Source organism: Ambystoma mexicanum, chromosome 2p (assembly GCF_040938575.1).
Source record: "Ambystoma mexicanum isolate Mex_15411 chromosome 2p, UKY_AmexF1_1, whole genome shotgun sequence".
NCBI lineage: Eukaryota > Metazoa > Chordata > Amphibia > Caudata > Ambystomatidae > Ambystoma > Ambystoma mexicanum.
In genome coordinates this window covers 895230796-895249627 of record NC_090923.1, presented here as the reverse complement: position 1 = coordinate 895249627, position 18832 = coordinate 895230796, and the positions used below count along the sequence as shown (strand labels likewise).

General features: G+C 45.2%; 1 protein-coding gene across 1 annotated transcript in view; it reads right to left on the bottom strand.

The window, feature by feature from the left end:
- Positions 1–458: 458 nt before the first annotated feature.
- Positions 459–18832, bottom strand: part of LOC138566879 (homeobox protein six1b-like) — a 132658-nt gene continuing 114284 nt past the window's right edge. Inside the window, exon 3 of the mRNA XM_069644598.1 lies at positions 459–1178. Within this exon, the coding sequence (XP_069500699.1) occupies positions 869–1178 (310 nt within the window). The 3' untranslated portion in view covers positions 459–868. The remainder of the gene's footprint in view (positions 1179–18832) is intronic.

Genomic DNA, 18832 nt, shown 5'->3' with positions numbered 1-18832 from the left:
AGGCGAGCACGTTGCCCCTGAGCTATCCTCCCGGGACGGAGCTACCTCAGAGAGGCACAACAAGCTGCTGATAGTCCGAGGGGAATGCACTATGCATGAAAAACATTTGTTTGCTTCTGGGGGCTACATTACAACTTCAGGGTCTTTGCTGTAGGTATGTTCCTAATGTACCCTAGCATTAATTATACGTTCAATAGGCCACGTGGAATACCACTTACAGTGAAGCGATAAGGTGCTGTGAAGGGCACTGCATGGGAAAAGATACAGTGGTGTCAGTTCTTGGGCACTGGACTAGAAGTGGACAACGATCTGTTTGCTCATGGGGATTCCACTGCACCTTCAGGCTGACTGCTTTATGATTGTTGCCTTGCACTCGATGGAGTACTCCTTGCACAGGAGAGACCTGATGAACATACATAGATATTGACCTGTTGTACACCACAAAGAACCTTCTGAACTTCATCTATTCACATTTTTAATAAAAAAAAATCATGTCTACATTTTCCACAGATATGGATGGTACAGTGTACACATAGAGAGACACAGAGAGACACAAACACAGAGCAAGAAACAGACACCACAGTTTGGACACAATACACATAGAGGCAGGAAGCGGAACTAGAAAAGACTCTGGGTCAGAGTGCTGCAGCTTCCCAGAGAGAGCCAATCCAGTGTTACTTTCTCCCTCCTGAGTGCTAGTGGAGCGGAGCAGAACTACATCACTGTGGGGCAAATGGGAACACCCCTCTGAAGATTCACTGAGCAGATAAGTAGTATAATTTGGGGTGAAAGTACTCATAGGCAGAACAAGGCAAGAGCTGCAGAATGTGTTCCCTGGCCCCACTCCCACGAGCCCCTTCCTTGTGACTCAGGACCCTAAATCGACAAGGCTGGAGGTAAGCGACCCCAAGATGGATTCCTGGAGTGCCCGGTGATGCATGAAGTCCTGTCTCTGCTGCCCGCCGCCGCCGCTCATCATCATGGCATGAGTGGCATTTCCAGAGGGCCCCTGGTATGGATAGAGAAGTGAGGGGCTGTCGGGCCGCGGGCCTGGGCTGTCGGCCATGGAGAGATCGTCGTCGGAACTGGGAATGATGCTCCTATTCCCTGCAAGTGCATGGTCCACCGCCGGAAGCTCTGCCAGAAGATCCTTGGTTGACCCGCCATCTCCACTTTCCCTGCAGCAAAGGAAGCAAAACACAAAAGAAAGTTGTTGAGATTGAGCATGCAGTGTGCCATGAACGAGCGGCCTGGTTGACTGTTATGGCGCAGAACTCGTGAATCGATCAAATGCCGACTGGACGTATAGAAAATAGAGCCACATCCCCGTGTCCTGCATCCGATTTCATTGTGCGTACCTGTGCTTTGGAAGGTGGCAAAGCAAGCCAAACGTCAAAACAAAATCATATAAAAGTCTCTGCAGATATAATACACCCCTGAACACAATTCAAAACCCATCAAGAGGTAATGTATCCTAATCCTTGTGACCCACAGGATCTGCCTACACTAACAGGATCTCCATTCCCAAAACACAGAGAATGCAGGTTGGTGGGTCCAGTTTCCCAGTCCTGGCAGCAACATACTGGAACTCAATGCCACCTCACATGAGGAGTATTGAGTCACACGTAGCCTTCAGGAAAGCACTAAAAACTATGCTGTTTATCTAAACAAGTTCTCATGCACCTGACCTAGGTGGACAGAATATTCCCTCCCTGCTATCCTGTAACTCATAATATTTCTGAACAAATACGCTAAAAACTGTAATCGCCTCTGTATATGCGTTGAATGTACTATCAATATTTTCTGCCAGGATTGTTTTGCCTGCAAGCTCACTGTAACCATGAGCAAATAACCTGACTGTAGCTTCATGCAACAGCGCCTCGATGCCCTTGGGCTGTTAGTGCACTTTACAAATCCAAATAAATAAATAAATAAATTGATGCTACCTGATCCCACCTGTTCAGCTGGCAAAACAACTGCATGAATAATACAGCTCGTCTACCCTCCACTTCTCTCATATATGAAGGCCTACGATATCCATATGAAACACATCCCTGGCAAGCACTGCAGCAGTGAGTGTGTGCAAAGGATGCAGCGCTCAGGACCTATGTAGGGGATAGACTTCTGTAAGGCACATTGATACCCCGGGCACTCCTAGAAAGCCTGGGACATCTGTTGAAATGTCCAGCTGAATCGTTTAACATCCTAGCAGGGAAAGCCTTTACAACAGGGAATTTTTACCATACCATATTGTAGACTTGTGACAGGGCCTCCGCCGAGTGGATAGGGGTCTTGATTCTGTTTGCACAATTTATTTGATGGAGGGAATTCCGGTTATCATTGCTAAAAATATTTCTACTTTTTGTCACCATGAAACGAGTGATTCAACCATGCTTTTGAATATTCTCAGAAACGGACGAGTCGCCACATTTATATATCAACATTAAGATTTAGAACATGACTTTTTGCCATTTGGTGTAATTGAACCTCTGCATACTGAGTAACAAAAATGACATTAAAACTGATCAGATGAATTAAGCCCAAAATGTAAAGATCTATACCATAACAGTTATAGAAGTAACTTTTTACAAAGTCATCATCAATTCATCCACAAGGCTGTCTGGCGCCTGGGACTACTTTACATAAAGCTTTCTCTCCCGAAATACCTCCCGGCCAGAGTACTCGGGTCTTCTGGCTTCAACTCTCTGCTGGTCAAACGTTTCTCCAAGCAGAGAGTGGGAGGTAGATCTCTTTCCTCGGCTGGCTGCTCCCTCTGGAACAGCCTCCCTCCCCTCTCAGACTTTAGCCGGGTCTTCTTAAGTTCTATAAACTTCTGAAAGCTTTCCTTTTTTCCTCTTCCTTCCCTCACCCCCTCCCATGCTAAAATCTCCATCTTCCCCTGTGAGTGGGCCTGGTCATTTCAAAGTCATACAGGGGCCAGACCACCCCCTACTAGTCCCCTCAGCATTCTTTGCCAACACGTGGCCTCAGGCTCCTTTTCCCAGACTAGCCCAACTTGGTCCTCCCTGTCCACTGCACTCATCCTTCCCTCCCCCTTTTCCCCTGGAACTTGCTGCCTTGACCTGCCCAGCACTTGCCCGCCCCCACCCTTGGAGTTTACCCCACTCGTGCACTTCCCCCTCTACCTTCCCCCTGAAGCTATCACCTTGTCATGTACTTGCACAGTAGGATTGTCACAAGGCCAATATAACCGTTTTTTTGTTGTTCTACTTTTTTGATTCCCAGGTCCAATCCCCCCCTTCTGGCTCCCCAACTTGTCTTGTGGCACTTGGAAACACTGTGTATAGGTGTCATGCAAATATCGAATATAAAAATACAAAATAAATATAGTTCATGCAAATTGCATTACTCTTCTGATCAGGGCCGGCCTTAGTGGCTGCAGTGCCCTGGCCGAACTATGCATACTTTTTTTTAATACCTCCTCACTCCGGTGCCTCACAGGGGGTTAGTCACTGGAATAGGACGCTCGTGCTAATGCATGAGCGCCCTGTCCAATGAAAACCGCCCCGCTCCCGTGCCAGATCGAGGAGGTCTGCCGCGGGTGCATTTAATAACAAAAGGGCGCCAGCCACGCCTTCTCCCACTACGCCAGCTCGGGGAAGCCCTTGAAAGACTCCCCCGAGCTGGCGTGGCAAAGGGCTAAAGGCGCTCTGAAGGGCAGGGCGCCTGTGGCGGTCGCCCGGCCCGCTCTCCCCTAAGACCCGCCCAGTTTATGATCCCTGATTCAGTTTTAGCATGTGGTCCAAATTAATGTGTTTCGGCTGCTCTGCAACAGGCGGACCTACTCACCTAATAACTGGATGACTTTCACTGTGGCAATTCTGGTTTACCCTATCAAGAAAGTCCTCCGATATCTCTACTAACATGAACTCGCAATCAGATTTTCATGGACTTTTACCCATATCATTTAATTTTATGATCCGGTATGCTTGATAAAATTCACAGACGAGCGGTAAGCATTCCATCATCAGAAATTAACAAATATTGACTAGATTCGTATGTATTTTATTATTACAACAATATATATCCGAAAAGTATAGACGTACCTTTTGCTACATTTCAAGGCTCACCCGACTCCCTTCTTCAGTCATGGATCTCGAACATATCTATTATACATGCACAGTGTCCTGCAGCGCCTGATAATCGGATATTTTGAGTTCTCACATGAGTCCAAGGGTCTTGGATCCTGAAGTCTGCATTTCTAAATTGCCATCTCAACACTAGCTTCTTTCAATTTAACTCCAGCAGAGCAAACACTTGCATGTTTTTCCATAAAATGTCACCTTCCAAAAGCATGCAAACGTTACAAACTAGATCAAGTAAATGACGTGTTCACTCATCCTGTCCCCTCTTACATTCAGACTGCTATTGCTTCATGGTTGTCATAGCTTGAATTTCAACTCCCTTGTTTCAGCTCTGGCGAAGTGCATACAGGCTTGAACTTTTGCAGTAAGAGTGGCAATACATGAGCTCAATGGATGAGCGAGCAAGTTATTTGCTTGTGTTGTTTGCTTGGAAACTGTACCATTTCGTGATAGGTTTGGAAGAATTTGCTATTCTAAGCAGACAGAAGCTAATGCTGTTTTGGTGTTTATTAGATCTCAACTAGAGGATTGAAGCATTGACACATTTAAGGGAATTCAAAATGACTGAATATTGGATGTTGACAGAGGACCTTGTGCATTTAGAGTAGAAATGTTTGAGATGAATGCCTGAAGAAGCAGGTCTCTTGAATCTTTAAATGTAGCGCCCAAAAATAAAAAGAATACCTGCTCAACATCTAGGATGTCACCCCTGGTCACCGCAACGACTGGACTTTTGGGGCTGTTCTGTGTCCCCCTCCACTTTTAACTGTGCTTCCACTCATAATCACCCTACCCGTTGCCAGCTCCCCACGGCCACTGGAAGTGCTCACCCCCTTCTGTACAGACCCCTGTTGTGCCCCCTCTTTCACCCATCAGAGCTGTATCTTCTTCTATGTTACTCTCCCCACCCCCCCCCCCACCCGGGTGCTCCTACTTCTTCTTGGTGCTACCAACTGTTGCCTGGCTGTCTGGAATATCACCCTTCCCCCTCCTTTTATTGCTCGGTCCCTGCTCCTATGCTATACCCCTCGTAACTAATTTCACCCCTTCGGGTAGTTTCATCTATTGCTCTGAAAAGCACTGTGTTACTTTATGAAGCTAGGTTTCCTCTAAAAAGAAATGACACCCCGATAAAATATAAAAAATAGTAAAGACTACTATGTCAAATTCTTATCATCACAGGCAAATATAGCCTCTGATTACGGACAGATGCATTTTTGAAACGTGTGGTGCTAGCTAAGGAGTTTGTTTGCACTTTGCATGCTGCATTTGATTTAGCATATTGTAACACATTGTAACCTGCTAGTGACTTTTAGTTAGCATTTTGAAACACACAGTAAAATGTTAAAAACATATTTGAAAATAAATAAACGAGAATAGTAAAATACTTTCCACCATGTATAACCACTACTTGTAATCATGCGTAACCTGTAAAATTTAAAGTATCCTTGAACAACGCGCCCGGTTACCTTCGGGTCTGGCGCGCGCTATAAATAATAAACAAACAAACAAACAAACTTGAAAATCTGACTGATTGCATTTATTCCCAAAGAAGACAGTTTATGACTCTTCATGACTGATGCTGGTAAAGGAACAAAGAAAATATTGACCAAAACATTGTAGAGCATTAGTGTTCACAAATTACAAATGGTGGTGGCCAGAACTAAAATAATTGTTATTAAGTGAGGAGTGACCCGGCATCCCACAGTCTATGGTATTGCAGAAAATAAACGTTTGCATTCCCTTTTCACTTGGATTGTAAAGAACCCTCTATGAAAAACACCAACTCACCAACCGCCACGGTGTGTGAACAAGACCAAACATGCTGTTTAGAACAGAAACTCCTCTTCAGCCAGGTTACACATGAGTGATGAAATAAAATGTGAGATGTGTTCACTATCGTTTTGGCCAAATCAAGGCATGACGAATGAACTGATGATTACTATGAATTCTGCATGTTATTCATCTTCTGTTCATTCTTTTTGACCTGCTCTCAGGAAAAATTCGGGGACACATTTTCAATCTTTTTAACCCTGTAAATGTCCTTAGGATGAATATATTTGTTAATGCCCTAAAACGTGGTATTTTGTTACCCGCCTCATGTCTGTCTCTGGATGTATGTTTGTATGTATATATATATATATGCATCTCTCTGGCATTTTGTATTTTTCTGTATTTTTTTTACAATAGCGCAAACCTAGCTCGACAGAAAGTGAGTGCTGTACAGAGTGAAAGGAAGAGGAGGGCAGTTGATAATAGGGTCGTAGTAGTTATGTTATGTTACTTTGCATTTATATAGCGCCTTATGTACTATTGGCATGATCTCAAGGCGCTGGTAGGTTGAACGCCCTCGGGAACCGAAGTTCAAGTCAGTAGAGAGAGAGCGAGAGAGAGAGAGTCATAAGGTGCGTGTGAGCACCGGATATGTGTGCAGCAGGTGTGGCATTCTTGTGATAGCTGCTTCTTGGCGGTAGGTGTGTTGATTGAGAGATCAGGAGTATGTGTTCGTTCTGGCAGGTTGTTATCCAGACCGATTCTGGCTGCGTTAAGCCTGAGAAGAACGCTTGGCTGGAGGGTGAGTAGCCAGCTGTGTGTAGTTAGGATGATGTGGTGTATGAGGCAAGTGTTGGTATGAGAACAGCTATAACAAATGGTGTCATAGTATCGCTGTGTTCTAGTGAGTGGTGGTGAAAGGAGAAAGTAAGTGTGGGGATTGATATGGTGGTTTAGCATAGGTGCTTGTGATCGAGCCCACTCAAATAGTTCCATGTACTCCAACCGTTCCATGCACTCCGACTGTTCCATGTATTCCGACCTTTCAATTCACTCCTAACCGTTCCATTCATTTAACACTGTTCCATTCACTCTACACCGTTCCATTCACTCTACACCATTCCATTCACTCCGTTTTGTGCACACCATCTGTCTTTCTACAGTGGGTGCCTTTTCTTTAAAGGTTAAGGCTATCATAAGGATACTACATATAAGGAGTTAAAGTCTGCAAACGTTGAGAATTCTAACGTTAATATTTAACCTACTGTTAAACATCTAAGAGTAAATAAAGTAAATGCTGTTGGAACCTTAACTTACTTTTCGGGGGCATTGTTGTGAATGTGCTGATCGTGTTAACGGTGTTTTATGATGGTTTACTGCTATTGTACGTGCGTTGCTCTGTACTTAGCACGTGAAAGTTATTTATTGTTTGAGGTAAAATGACGTCTGAAGAGGGTAATAAGAGAACATGTTTTGTGAGCTAGTTCTTTGTATAAACGAGGGTGTATAATTTTATGTTATTTAATTTAACATACATATTGGGACTATTGGTTAAATTGTAATGAGTGTGTTTAGAATGTATTACCTGGCTGCTATTTATCTTTGTATAATGTTGGTGTATTTTCTTAAAATATACATATGTGCTGATCCCAACATGTGTAGAATTTATATTTTATAGGTATTAATCCTAACTTTTCATTACAAAGTTGTTTGCTGCTGATTTCGTGTTCTAGGGGAGTTTTGTATGTTTTGTGTGTGAATTATCTTTATAGATTGGTTTGACAAGGTTGAAAGTACAAGATCTTTAGTAATTTCCTGCAAGTAGTTTTGTGTGTGTAGAATACTTTGGGAATGTCCATCTATATGCAATTTTTAAAAAATATAGAGGTATTAGTTTGACATCCTGTCAAGCCTGATCTATCCATTCATTCTGTATTTTCATGACTGTGATGAGCTTGGAACAATGGCATTGAACGTCATCGTGCTATTGATGTTGTATTGCTGTTTTAATCTTAACATTTTGTGACTTGCACCTTAATGCCAGAGGCTTCCCAGAAAGTGTTTCTGTGTATTATTGATGAAGGTTCGAGAGGCAGTGGATGAATGTGTCTTAATGTGATTTTATATGCACCAAGAGGTTTTAAAGACTGCATTTTATGAATTGTATGTATTTTGTGGAAGCTTATTTATTGTGCATGTAATGTATAGTGGTATTTTGTATACAATAGTGTGTTACGTTCACTTTAAACTGTATCGCACTATAATTAAATTAAAAAATATATAATAATTGTGTACGGTTTCTGAGTTGACAAAAAGTGCGTATTCCACTAGCTAGCTGTGGCACACTAATATTAGCTTAAAAGGTAAACTTACATCTAATACACCTTAAACGCACATTCATGCATGATTATAAAAGAAGAGCCCATGATCTTAGTATGCGCAACATTAGACTTCTTATCTGGCTGCACCCTCCTAACTGGAGAAACACTTCTTTTTAGACTTTAGGCAATCATGTTAAGTGTAACCAGAGGGCTTGGGGATGGAAATCCCTCAGGGTGCTTTGGGTTAAGTCAAAATAGTGGCAGATGCAACCCTCGTAGAAGCATGTTGGAGTCCACATGTGTTCACATCAAACAAATAAAGAGTGACAACTGCCCCAACAATCAAGGGGATGAAAAGCCTCCCACGAGGTCAAAATACAAAGGTTTTCCTAGATAAAGAAATATAACGCCCCACTGAGAATTGCCCGGTCTACTATAGGTATTAATGAGGTCTGTAGGGTTTCAGGGATCCGAGGCTATGGTGAGGTACCACCATCTCTGCACCCTGGAGAAGACTATAGGCCTGCTGCGTTATGAGAAGTAATGCACAGCAGCGGCGTGAAAAAGGGAGGAGTGCCGCAAAGAAAAGAAGCATTGCTTGAATCATTCTTTTTCGTCCCCTTTTCAAAAATCGGTGCATTTCTTTTTTTTTTAAACTCTTTTTATTAGTGATCAAGAGATACATAGCTCAGTTACATCATTACCACAATGCAGAAACATCAAATTAAATACATATCGTACAAACATCAGGGTCACACAGTATCATCTTCCTCTGGGATCATGTCACACAGGTACATTCTGAATGGCCCCCATATGTCTTTGGGCCTACACATCGATGGACATGTGATGACAAACTGCTCTTCAGCTTCATTAACATATGTCAATTCCTTAAGAAACTGTTTCATAGTGGGCGGCTCAGTACTCTTCCACTGTTGTAGAATGCATTTTTTAGCCACTGCACACAAAACAGTCTTCTGGTTCTTTCGGAACATTTGCCTATGTCTCCAAACAACTATTTCTGTGGGGTTAGTGCAGGGGGGACTTGTGTGATTTCCTCTAACATCTCTGCCACCTCCTTCCAGAAACCCGCCTCTATCGGACATCCCCAATACATATGAAATGCACCCGCCCCATCTGCCTTGCATTTGGGACATTCTCCCGTCACATCTGGTGCAAACTGTGCTACTTTGGCTGGAGTAAAGTGTAGTCTATTCCCAATTTTGAACTGAATTAGACGAAGGGCTGCATTCAGGGAGACTCGTTTGGTGAGTGAACAGCACCTTTCCCAGGTCTGGTCATCTATGGGGATCTGCAGATCCCTCTCCCATTTTACTTTAACCATGTTAGTCGAGGGGGAGTGTGTTTGGACCGCAGCATATAGTCCCGAAATCCCCAGCCTGTCATTAGATGTTACCAACTGTACACAGGGATGAGTGGGGGGTTCCTCGGGGAAGGATGACCAGCGTCTCTGAAAGACTGATTGCATTCGATGGTATTGAAGCACCCTAGCCGGACCCCCGCCAAAAGCTCTAGTAATTTCCTGCAGGGTCGCAAACCTCCCATTGACGAATAGGTCACCCAGCTTCATCTCTTCATTTGGGTCCTAGGCCTCCCGCAAGCCACTGTCATGTGTAGGTGGTATGCCGGGGTAGTTCCAAAGGGGGGGTCTCTGGGTTATGTGGTGACTCAACACCCAGTTTTTTAAATATGGCTTTCCACGCACCAACTGTACAACTCACCGGGTTGAACTTGCATGTGTCTTTATAGCATGTGTCAAATACCACAGACTTTATATTAGTATGTTGTGTGGTGAGCGTTTCTATCTCTATGTGTGGGGGACCAGTAGGTTCAACATACCAGTACCTCGAGAATTGAACTTGGGCCGTGTAATAGTATAACTCAAAATCAGGCGCGGCTATACCTCCCAAGGAATATGGCTCAATCAATTTTTCCCACCCTATTCTAGGGGTTTTTCCATTCCAAAGAAAGGTTGTCGCCATTCACCTAAGCCTATTGAAAGAGAGCCGGCCTGGCCATATGGGGATATTAACAAAAAGATATAGCAGCTTGGGTAAAACTATCATTTCAAGGACCGCTACTCTTCCATGCAGTGATATCGGGAGGCGGTCCCATAGTCGTAATTTAGTGCTCAGGGCTTGGAGTGTGTTTTCGTGGTTGTCTGTGTAAAGCATGTGTTTATTCCTTGAGACCACAATTCCCAGGTATCAAATGCACTCTGCAGACCACTTGAGTCCGCATGTAGAGTTGGGACACATGGTTGTCGGTGTAAGTGGGAATACCTCAGACTTGGCCTTATTTATGGAGTATCCCGAGTGGGTAGTAAATTCTTGAATCTCAGTCATCAGGGGAGCAATATTGTTTCCAGGCTCACAAACATACAGAAGGGTGTCGTCCGTGTATAAAGAGATCAGCTGGGAGGCCCCCATTAAATTGATACCCTTATCTGAGTGCCTGATCGCAATCGCCATAGGTTCTATTGTCAGTGTGAACAATATGGGTGAGAACGGGCAACCATGCCTGGTGCCTCTCCCCAGCAGGAACAGATCAGAGATAGTTCGATTGGTCAGCACTCGTGCCCCAGGTTCCGTGTTTAGCAGTTTTACGTATGCAATGAAATGGGGACCGATACCAAACGCCTCCAGCACCGCCAACAAATAGGCCCATGAGACCGAATCAAAGGCCTTTTTGGCATCCAGGGATATGGCCACTGCTTTCCTCTCCGGATCTATCTGAGCCATGATCCCAAAGAGTCTGCGAAGGTTGAGGGCCGTGGACCTGTTTGGGATAAACCTGTTCTGATCAGGGTGAACCAGGTTCGGGACCTCAGGCAGAAGCTTGTTGGCCAACACCTTAGCAAATATCTTGGCGTCAGTGTTTATTAAGGAGAGCGGCCTGTAGGAGGAAATGTCCTGTGGCGGACCCCAGGCTTTAGCGAGCACCGTTATGATGGCCTCCCTCATCATAGGGGGCAAGGTGTTGCTCTTTAGTGATTCCTCCCACACCTGCAACAGCACAGGGACTAGTTCTTCGTGGAATTCCTTGTAGAATTCCGCCCCTATTCCATCTGATCCTGGGGCTTTATTGGATGCCAAGTCTTTAATCGCCTCAGCGATTTCCTCAGCTGTAACCGGATGGTCCATGGCCAGTCAGGCCTCCTCGGTGAGTGTAGGCAACCTCAATGATTCCAGGTAAGTCTTAAATTCGGTGGGTGTTTTCATATCCTTGTTACTATATAATTGCTGATAGAATTTAGCAAACTCAATATTAATTTCCTGTTCCCCCAAAAGGACCCCCCCCTGTAGAGTCTGTATGCTAGTGATCCGGCTGGAATGCCTATCCTGCTTCACGAGGTTAAACAGCGTCCTGCCAGCTTTGTTGCCCTCACCATATCTACGGGTGCGAATCGGGGCAGCCATGTATTGCACCTCCCTAGTGGCCAGCCTACCATATTTTTGCAAATGTGTCTGTATCTCGGCCAATGTTGCCTTGTCTTGTGTCAGAGTGTAAGCCCCTTCCAATTCCCCAAGTTTGAGTTCAGTTTGGGTTAGTTCGGCTCGGACCCCTTTAAGGAGTCCCACTGATTTGGATAACAGGGTTCCCCTCAGCCACACTTTCAAGGATTCCCATACCGTGGAGTATCTGTCAACAGAGCCTATATTTCTGTCTACGAACTCTGCAATCTCAATGTGCAATCCTTCCATGACCCCGGCATCACAGAGCAACCCTCCGGGCATTCTCCCTCTTTTGACAGGTCTGGGGGAATCACGAAAGTCGATCTCAATCACAATTGGGGAATGATCAGACAGCGTGCGGGGCAATATCTCACACGTCTGGACCGCAGTAAGTGCAGCGGGGGAGACAAACCAGCAGTCAATTCTAGGCTGCGAATCGTGCACGGACGAGTAGTATGTATATCCTCTACTTTCCGGGTGGAGAACCCGCCAGGCATCTTCAAGGGAGAGTTGAGATAGGATATTGTGCAAGGTAAGAACAGTTTTGCTGGATGGCCTTACAATCGTACTGGAGCTGTCTAACCTGGGGTTGAGAGCAACATTAAAATCCCCCCCCCCCAAATTATGATGGACAGATCAATGGAAGTGACTATCTGATATACATCGGTATAAAAGGCTGGGTCGTCTATGTTAGGACCATACGTGTTAAACAGTAACACTTGTCGACCAGTGATCCCACCCCACACAATGACATACCTGCCAAGGGGGTCGATTATTTGGCCTTCCAGTGTGAATACCACATCTGGGTGTATTAAGGTGACGACCCCTCTGGACTGGGGTGAGTAATTCGTATAGAACCTTGTTTTACCCCAACCAGGCATTATGCATTCATTAGTATTATCCATGGCATGCGTTTCTTGTAACATGACAATCTGGGCACCATGTCTGGTAATGTAGTTCGCCACCTTCCTAATTTTAGATCGATTGTTTAGGCCCCTAACATTCCATGACAGTAGCTTCATTTTCAGACCGCAACCAACATTTACAGAGAAGTGATCGGATAATGTCATACATTGTGGCAATGCACCTCATGTGGAACATGCACTGCGCCAGCACCTGAGAGATCACTTGATTAACTGTTAACCAACAACCTGGTTCTTCCCTTCCCTTACCCAGACTGGGTTTCGTAACATGAAACCCACTGCCTGCTTCAAACTGCAGGGCTGCATAGCGACAACAACTTACTGGATTCCCCTCAACCAGCCCCCAACCCTCACCGTCTCCCCCAACTTGACGATGTTCTCACAGCAACTTGTGGAGCATTCCAGGGGTGGTCATGTTGCCTCACATGGCCACCAACTCCGCCTCCCCATCGCCCCACCTGTTCATAAGATTGTGAGGCTTTCTGTAGTACTAAATAAACACAGGCTAGAAATGAGAGATTTCAGAGAGGTTCGGACAGGTCCATGCAACCTTACACCTCAATCAGACGGACGAGGTCTGTTGTTCTGAGTGGGTCTGTCTCCTCTGGGAGGCAGGGGTATAGAGGATTCTATGTAAGCCAGGGCTTCAGCAGGGTTTTCAAAAAAGTTAGCTCTCCCAGCATGCTGAATCCTCATTTTTGCAGGGAATATTAGGGCATACGTGATTTGGCGCGCTTTCAAGAGTTTCTTTACAGGTTCGTAAAACCAATCTTGGCCTGAGCTGAGCCCAAAAAGGAGTGTGTTGCACATGAAGTGGCAACATCGATTTATGAATTTCAGAAAATATCTCTTTGACTTTAACGCTTCAATGTGGAAGTATGTCTTGGGAGCATACACGAACTCCATGTGTGGAAGAGCAGAAAAACCTATTATTTTGAATCATCGTGAAATTCTTTATCACCATCGCTGGAGTAGCACAAGGACCTAAGGCTTGACTTCGTATTCCAAGCCCACTTCATTCCATGTGTTGGGCACCCTATGCCTCATGTGCAAGAGATACGCCACCCCAGAATTCCCCTTCCTCAATCCATGTCTCTCTCCAGAGGTACGGCGCCTCTGCTCTCCTCCCATGGGCCCCTGGAGCCAGTGTATAGGGGTTCTGTTTACATGGCAAAGGCCTGTCCTCTTTCTCTTCTTGTGCCACATTAGGTTTCAGAGAATGACGTTCACGAAGGGTTCCGTTTTCAGTCTTGAGAATGTGACCTACGCAGTCTTTGTCTTTGGTGCCTGGAGCCTTCGTTTTTCCTCCTACAGCATCTGTTTCTCTTGAGATGCTTCTGCGATGGCGCACCATGTCCAGCGCTCATCCTCCGAAGGTGTTCTACACTCTCACTGAGAGGAAGCGCAACGCGCACAGAGCCCCTGTCCCTGAAGTTATGCCCTTTCTGAAGAGACAGTCTACTGGTATAGGATGCAGCTTTCGAAGTCTGGTGCATCATTTTTGCACTGTTTTCTCCTGTCTTGTCATGGCTTCCATTTTGAGAGCGGATGTCTGAAGCTCCACCTTTGGAAAACTCTGCCAAGGAACGTCAAAGATTGTCATAATTCAATGGTTTATAGGCTCCAAAAGTGATCAATGGAACGTGTTGATGTAATCATAACTGCTGGTGATATTTCTGCACAGATTCCATTCTATCGTTTTAGCCCTTCCGTAAGACTACAGAATGGGACCAGGCACATGCAAGCCAGTGTTGGTCATGCCAGCAATTAAAAACATTAAATGAACGCTGATGGGAAATATTGACAGTGGTTATGATTATTTCGAAGTCATTTCTCTGGGAGAGGCTATGTCCAGGCATGGCTTCCTTCCTTGCTCACTGCACCCATGGAACCAGCAAGACTGAAATGTGCCTGTTGTTGCGTTTGTTCCTGTGCAGAGGATACATGGCCTAGCAGTTCTGGCTGGAGTGCTCCGATTGGAGGAGGACCAGGATTGATTTGCATATGGCTGATCCCCTTCAGTAACCTTCTAGGCCGCCCACAATGATGGTCTGTGAACTTCCTAGGGGAATTGCCACTGCTTTCACTCATGGGTGACAGACCATGGGCCTGGGCCCAGTTCACTGGGGCACTAAGCATGGAGTGGCTAACACAGTGGTAGTACAACACATAGTTTCATCAATCAGTAATTGATGGATGTCGGAGGAACCAGTAGCGTGGCCCCATTTTGGGTTGTGCTTTTCTAAATTGCAGCGACAACCTGCATCACGATCAGAGCATAGGCATTTTTCATAGTTTTTGTTGGCAAAGTCACCCTTGTGCATGCCACTCCCGGGGACAGAGCCCACATTCTCAGTCTCTCATCTGTCCTTTTGCACTATCAACCAATCTTTAAATTTCTGCTCCTGTTCTTCAAATCTAGAAGCAATGTTCCTCAGAAGACCCCACGTGCCTGGTGGCGCGTATCCTGCTCCCTTAGAAGATCCCTGTGGCCACTCCTGGACCTGAGTATCTTCATACAGAGCTGCGAGTAAATGGTCTGGACGTCTGCCCTCTCTCCTCCTGCAGCCAATGTCCCATTTGCCGTGTATTCTGCGGAGCAAGACAGCCAGTTGTGGCATTGCATACCTAGCACGCCCCCTCTTTCCTCCTCCACACTGTGAGTGGAATAAGCTAGATCTCCATGAGAAAATGTTGCTCTTGGGTGCTGAACCCATGGGCACTAGAGGGAGAGTCCATGAGTCCATGAGTGAGGCTCTAGGACCCGAGACCTTCCTCGTTGGAAAGATCCATGCCTCCCTCTTCAAGAAAGCAGAGCCTGTAATCTGCTCATCCGGCCCCAATGCTCTGTTCCCCTTCCCCAATTAGTGGCCCTCCAGGAAGGCAGAAGATCCCCTCTGGGGTAAACTCCCTCCCAAGCACTGTTACTCAGTCCAGGCTGCCTAGAGAGATCGCATCTGTCCTGGCAGCCCATGAGGGATGACGGAAACGCAGACTTTGGGCCAAGGATTCTTCGGCCGGAGAGGGTATTACAACACGTATTATGTGACCATAAATCATTATTTCCATGACCATGTGCCAGCCTTAATAAGAATATGGTGTCCAGTCATAATATCGAATACAAAATTTCGAATGTCAAAAAAGTCGAATCAAAAATGTCGAAAAAAAAAATGACGAATTATTTTTTTTTTCGATATTTTTTTTTGGGCTCTAGTTTATATAAAAAAAATAGGTAAAAACAAAAAAAAAAAAACGGGGGTTGGGGGGGGAACCCCCCCATTTCGAAAAAAAAACCTCATAAAAAATAAATTCGACATTATTTTTTTCGACATTTTTTTTTCGACTTTTTGATTTTCGAAATTTTTGATTTCGAAATTATGTCTATAAACCTAAGAATATCACTATTCTCTTCAGAACAATATCAATACTGGAATCATCGGAGCCCAAAGTGACATCACCAAACGTTAACAATGCTACCATGGAACAGCGCGCAATCACGACCAGAGAGATGATGTTCGCTGCCAATGTGGATGGATGCTCGTTCAGATAGATCATTGCATTTTCGCAGGTGTGCCGATGGTGTTTTCATTTTTTAGATGCATAAGGGGAGACCTGACTTTAGCTCAGCTGTGGCCGTGGCTCAATAACTCAGCTACTTTTGGACGTGTTGATTTACAATCCCCCCCCACCCCCAACTCCCGTATTGTAGGCAATTTATATAGCACATTCATAGCTCCCAGAGGGAGCGACCCAATAATGAGGTGCTCTACAAGGAACAGTATGGTGATGTCCTGTTGACCAGGATCTGATGGGTTGGAGGGCGAGAGCGCTCTGGACAAGTAATTGTGACAGTACTAGATGACACAGCAAAGAGTTCTTTGATTCTGTTTGCATACAAACATTACATATATTTGCAAGTTGAGGCGCTGCCACTGGGAGACAAGGGAACTGCCCAGAGTCAAACAACTTCGCTATCAAGGGCCGAAGATGACATAAGAACCCAGGGGGCCGATTACTTCACTAGAAAGTGTAATTGCAAATTGTTGCACTAAATTGCATGTCTGACTGTGATAACATCACTGCAGCAAGGTAATGCATGAATGCAATTTTGCAGATCAAGGCTAATTGGTACAATGCAGTGCAGACTCGCTCAGTGTTTTATGTGTGGTTACTTACTGTCTGACTCTGGCCTTACTAGTCACACACAGGATCCTTCCAATCCTCTCTTGGAAACTGCCAGTAATGGCTGTTTCCCATTCCCGCACCTACCAACGTATCACTCACTCCCACGAACCCACTCTCAAAGGTTATAATTGTTTATTCCGCTGGGAAGGTCAAAAAAAGCGCCTCCTCCATCTCCAGCGTTGCCGTGTATTCAACACTTGCAGGTTTGCAATCCATGTGCTCTGCTGCACGTCTGCACCCCCACTTACTAAAGAGCCCGGGGACCACTTGCATGCTACCTGGCTGCAGATCATAAAATCTAGGCTGGAGCATTCATTAAAAACGGGTCATTACTGACGAAAGCATCCGAGCATCTGGCCAGCCCAGCCCACTGACCAAGCGAGCTGCGAGCCCAGCAGTCAAGATGTGCTCGGCCTCCTGCCTGAATGCCCTGCCTTGTGCTGAGGGAAGTAGATAAAAACCGGTCTCTTCACAGAGTTTGGATTCCAAAAGCAAAATACTGCAGAGCCAGCTCAGCAGATTAGGCGGCTGTTGCTGAGTTGTTATATCTTCAGACTTGCCAGTGCCTGTAAATGCTAGGGCTTTTTCCAATTCCGGCTGCTAAATGTGTTGTGAATGGTGTTGTACTGTATTTTAGACATGGGGATGGCGATGGATGGATTCAGCTCCCTCGCTCCTCGGGGTGGAAATTTCTGCCCCCATACTGACATTTGGTTCTTCCACCGCCGTCTCCGATGATCACAAACAAACATATGCATCGACAGCAAGAGCGGACGGGCAGGGTCGGACTGGGACAAGAAATAGGCCCAGTCACCCAAAAAAAAGAGGTCCAGCCCTTGCCTCAAAAAAGTGGCCCACCCCTCACCTCACGAACCTTGACATCTGATGACATCACTGGAAGTGATGTCATTTGACCCCACCCCAAAGTGACATCCCGGGAAGCGATGAAACATGACCTTTCACCCCTTGACAAAACAGGAAGTGTCATCAAATAGCATTGTTCCTAGGTAGACTAAATTACTGTGAATCCAAGCAGACGTCCAAGGCCAAATGATAATATGTTATTGTATAGCACTTACGCTTAAGCTCTTTTTTTTTATAGAACAAATATGCATACAATATCACCCAACCTGTGTTGGTACTCATTTATCGACCTAAGAAGGATTTTTGAAAAAAAAAAGAAATTGAAAAAAAATATATTTTATTTTCGCATTTTCTTTTTCCAAACCGGCCCAGGCATGGCCAGAAATCGGCCCCCACTCCTCAGGGACGATTTCGGCCCGGCACACGTGCCGAAAGGCTGAGGGCCCAATCCGACCCTGCGGACGGGTCCATCCGATCAGAGAAACATCTGTACTGATAACACGAACGGGTCCTCTTAATGACAACATAGGATTGAGTCTTCAATACGCAACAGTGTCTTCATTGTAAGTTACATTGAAAACACATTGCCATGAGTAAGGCAGCCGCAGGAGATAAAAGAAATGTGGTGTCACCATGCTGTATATGAATTGTCACTGTTAATACTTGCCTGTGTAGAAGTATCAGGTGTGAGACTTTTTATTTTTAAGTAGCAGACTGTGTGAGCTGAATTACCTTAAATAGACTTGTGAGTGAGATGAGATAAAAGAACATGGCTGGGAGCACACACTTTGCTTAAGTGGACTAGCAGCTGGGATTTGAGACAAGTCTGCATTTCAGGAGCATGAACAAAACTCTTCACAGAATTGTTTGAAAAAGTGTTTTTTCAACTTTTGTTTGAAAACACCATCTGATTGTGGCAGGCACTGCAAAAATATGTTCATTGTGTTTTGCTAACTGAAGCAAACTGCTGCTGTATTTTCAGAGGTTTCACACTTATTTTTATTGTGGGTTTATTTGGCCATATTGTCCAAACTAGCAAGGTGCTTCAGAGTCCCCCAGAGGGTCCATGTGGGCAGAGGGCTTATTGGTCCTAATCTGTTGCTGCAAAACATCTGCGATCACATTAGCCTTCCCGTGCCGCCTGCCTCAGCAAAAATCTCACCTTGCATTTTAAGGAACAGTTTCAT